The 3217-nt window shown below is 38.0% G+C and overlaps 1 protein-coding gene across 1 annotated transcript; it reads right to left on the bottom strand.

The window, feature by feature from the left end:
- Positions 1–1366: 1366 nt before the first annotated feature.
- On the bottom strand, positions 1367–2985 carry GPR85 (G protein-coupled receptor 85). The gene has a single exon (XM_042922533.1). The coding sequence runs from the start codon at positions 2983–2985 to the stop codon at positions 1873–1875; it is 1113 nt and encodes a 370-aa protein (XP_042778467.1). The 3' UTR covers positions 1367–1872.
- Positions 2986–3217: the final 232 nt, after the last annotated feature.

Below are 3217 nucleotides of genomic sequence, written 5' to 3' on the forward strand. Positions count from 1 at the left end.
AAAGAATTCTGTTCCATTAGATTCCTAATCTTATTTTTCAAGTACCAAAAGGCAAAAACAAAAACAAAAACAAATGAAAACAATGGAAAACAAAAACAGTAAGTTTTCTGGTTTTGTCATAATGTTATCGTAAGCTATTCTTCTTAGATGTTATATATTTAGAACCCAAAATTTCTCCTATGATCCAAATTAAAATGTGATATTTTTGTATTCAAATTATGAACCAATCAACTAAGCAGGTATATATTTCTAAATATTACTGCCTTACAAGAATAAATAGAGGGTAATCACGATAAACTATCAAATAATGCTTTTGTAGATAATACTATTTGTCAGTTTATCAGCTTTATGCTCCCTATTACTCATGCATTTCCAGTTCAAAAATATAAAGCTACAAAAATCAAAAAGCAAAACCATAATAAAGCTAGCCTTCCTAGTTTGTGCTTGCCTCCCAGGTCAAAAGAAATTGTTAATTGCCAAAAATGTAAAATTTATCCCAAGGAAAGTAACAGGCTACACGGGTAAATTTTGGCAAATGCAACTTTATATTGAAATTCACACATCTGTATCTTAAAGAATGAGACTCACAGACTCTAATGTATTTCTAAAATACCAGAAATCATATTATAAGCTTTCACAAGTTAAAACTGAAATAATTTAAACGACCAATACACTGAATGTGCAGAAAGTAGAAACAAGACTGTGCCTTCAGTAGAATAAACGCTTCACAAATTGTGCAGGATGTCATACTAAGGCTGTGGTCTCCCCTTGACAGCTGACTCAAAATATAAACATACATCAACTGCCCGCTTCTTAGAACACGCTAGAATGGGTAGCACACCTCGGAAGAAAATCTCATTATCCCAGTGATGTGCACCTTAATTTTCAAACCATGTGAGGAAAAAGGAAAAAGAGTATTAAATGATCGTCCATGCACTTCCAGTTGCATGACCATGACCAGTTACTAGTTCGATTTCCCTTGACTATTTGCTCCAATGCTAAATAAGATGAAAGATACTAGATAACCCTTTAAGGCAACATGTGTTTATTCTGCATTATTAAAACTGTTCAGTTGTGACCAGTTGGTACCATTAATGTTGCCTCCCAGACCAATATCTAGCATTTGTAAAATATAAATGAATTGGAAAAACTTTATACCAAATCAACCAAAACCACATAGTACAGTTCAATGCTAGCAATTTCACTAGTAGGTAAGGAAAGTGGCATTTAGAAATAGTAATGTATTAATACAAAAAAAAAAAAAAAGAGTAAACTCTAATTGGAACCAATATACTGCTTTGGAATGCTCCCCAAAACTTACAAGGCGAATTTTTAAAAGTGTGATAATCCAATAATTCATGGCACATCTTTAGTGGATTACAGTACTTTAAGTCCCCAAATATTTTAGTCTTTGCAAAACAATAATAGTATGAAATGTTTTAAAGTCTTCAAACTTCTAAAATTAGTTTTTATCAACACATTTACCTCATGTCAACTTAATTTATTAAGATGTCCAATGCTAATTGTTTTTTTTTTGATGTTTTTTTTTTCATAAGTAGTGATATACACAGCATTTAGCACTGATACTTAGCACCTGCTACTTTCATTATCTAGTTTTCAACCACGTAAAGAAACTTAGGGCAGTGGTTCAGTCCTTTCTTAATTACAAACCTTCGCCGGCAGTCAGCAGGATCACTCTGAGATTTAAAATAGGATTATAGGTGAACTATTGCAAAGACTGCAGAATGTTGCCCAAATCCTTATAATTGCTGATCCCCTTCTTGATTTTCTTCTCAAGATATGGCTACAGGCCACAATTGCTTAGCAGAGAAGGTTAGTGTTTCACAAGGCTAAAGATTTCCAGATGCTCCTTCATATAACACAGTAAGGTTCCCTTGGTAACCTGGATTTTCTGCAGTAAAGAAGGGTTGTGCTGAAACAGCGCCTCAGCTCCCTGTTGGAGAAAATGCAGACAAAAGGATTGATTCCTGCTTGGGCAAAACTCATCCAGACAGCGGCTGTTAGAAATCCCCCTGGTACTACAGGCCCTCTTGCAAAAACTCTCCAATAACAGGCCACCAGGTATGGGCCCCACAAGGTTAGGAAGAGAAAAGTCATTATATAGAACATTCTGCTGATTCTTTTCTCCATTTTGAACTCATCTAAGACCAAGAGCCTTCTTCTGCCCGTGGTGTTTGCATTTTGCCTGATGCCCAGCAAGGTGGGTGGTGTGGGACCCCTTCCAAATCCTGCTAGCCAATTGGCAGCTGCCTGGCCACTGGCTCCAGGGCCATGAAAAGTCCAGTTCTGGCTGACTGCTGCTACAAACTGGACTGGCTTCATTTTCCTTCTGTCGTGGACAAAAAATATCAGCTTGAGGTAGACAAGCTGTGTGGCTAGGAGGATGAGAGCAAGGAGCAGCATAAATCCTAAGGAATCATTAGCCCTGAAGGAGCGGTGTTGGAAGGTACATTGATCTTCCTCCCTAATGAATGAGTAAGTGCCCACATCTAAAACTGGGGGGAATGCCATGGCCACAGACAGAGTCCACACCATGCAGATCACAGCCAGACACGTCCAAAAGGTCAGCCTCTTTGTATAGAAGCGGTGATGGGCGATAGCTAAGTATCTGGTGACGCTGATGCAGAAGAGCATGAAAGCAGTGTGGAAACAGGACAAAACCCCCAGAAAGGCAATCACTTTGCAAGTCAGAGTCCCATAAGTCCAGGTAGAGCCATTTTTGACCGAGTTGAATACAAATGGGAAACAAATTGCAGATCTGAGGATATCTGAACAGCAAAGATCCAACAGGAAGTAGTAAGGTGCTCTATGCAAGGTCTTATCTTTCACTAGCAAAATGGAGATCAGAAGGTTGCCCACCACGCTGACTCCTATTATGAAACCCAAGGAAGTCAGTTTCAGAAAGGCTGTTAGAGGAGAGAGATTTTGCAAAATGTTGTCAGCTGCATGGCTATAGTTCGCCATAGATGGATGGAGGATAAAGATACAGCCTCAGTCAAGTCTCATGATCTAGATATAAGAACAAGGAAAAGATAGATCCATACATTTTACTGAAAATGTAATCCACAAAGAGAATTGATGCGATCTGCAGTCATGCTTCCTCTTTTCTTCCATTTGATTTGCCATCAGAATATCTGGAAAAAAAATGAGCTATCAGTTCTTAAGTTAACAAGTAATGATGTCAGGCAGTGCTAAC

The sequence above is a fragment of the Panthera leo genome, chromosome A2 (assembly GCF_018350215.1).
Source record: "Panthera leo isolate Ple1 chromosome A2, P.leo_Ple1_pat1.1, whole genome shotgun sequence".
NCBI lineage: Eukaryota > Metazoa > Chordata > Mammalia > Carnivora > Felidae > Panthera > Panthera leo.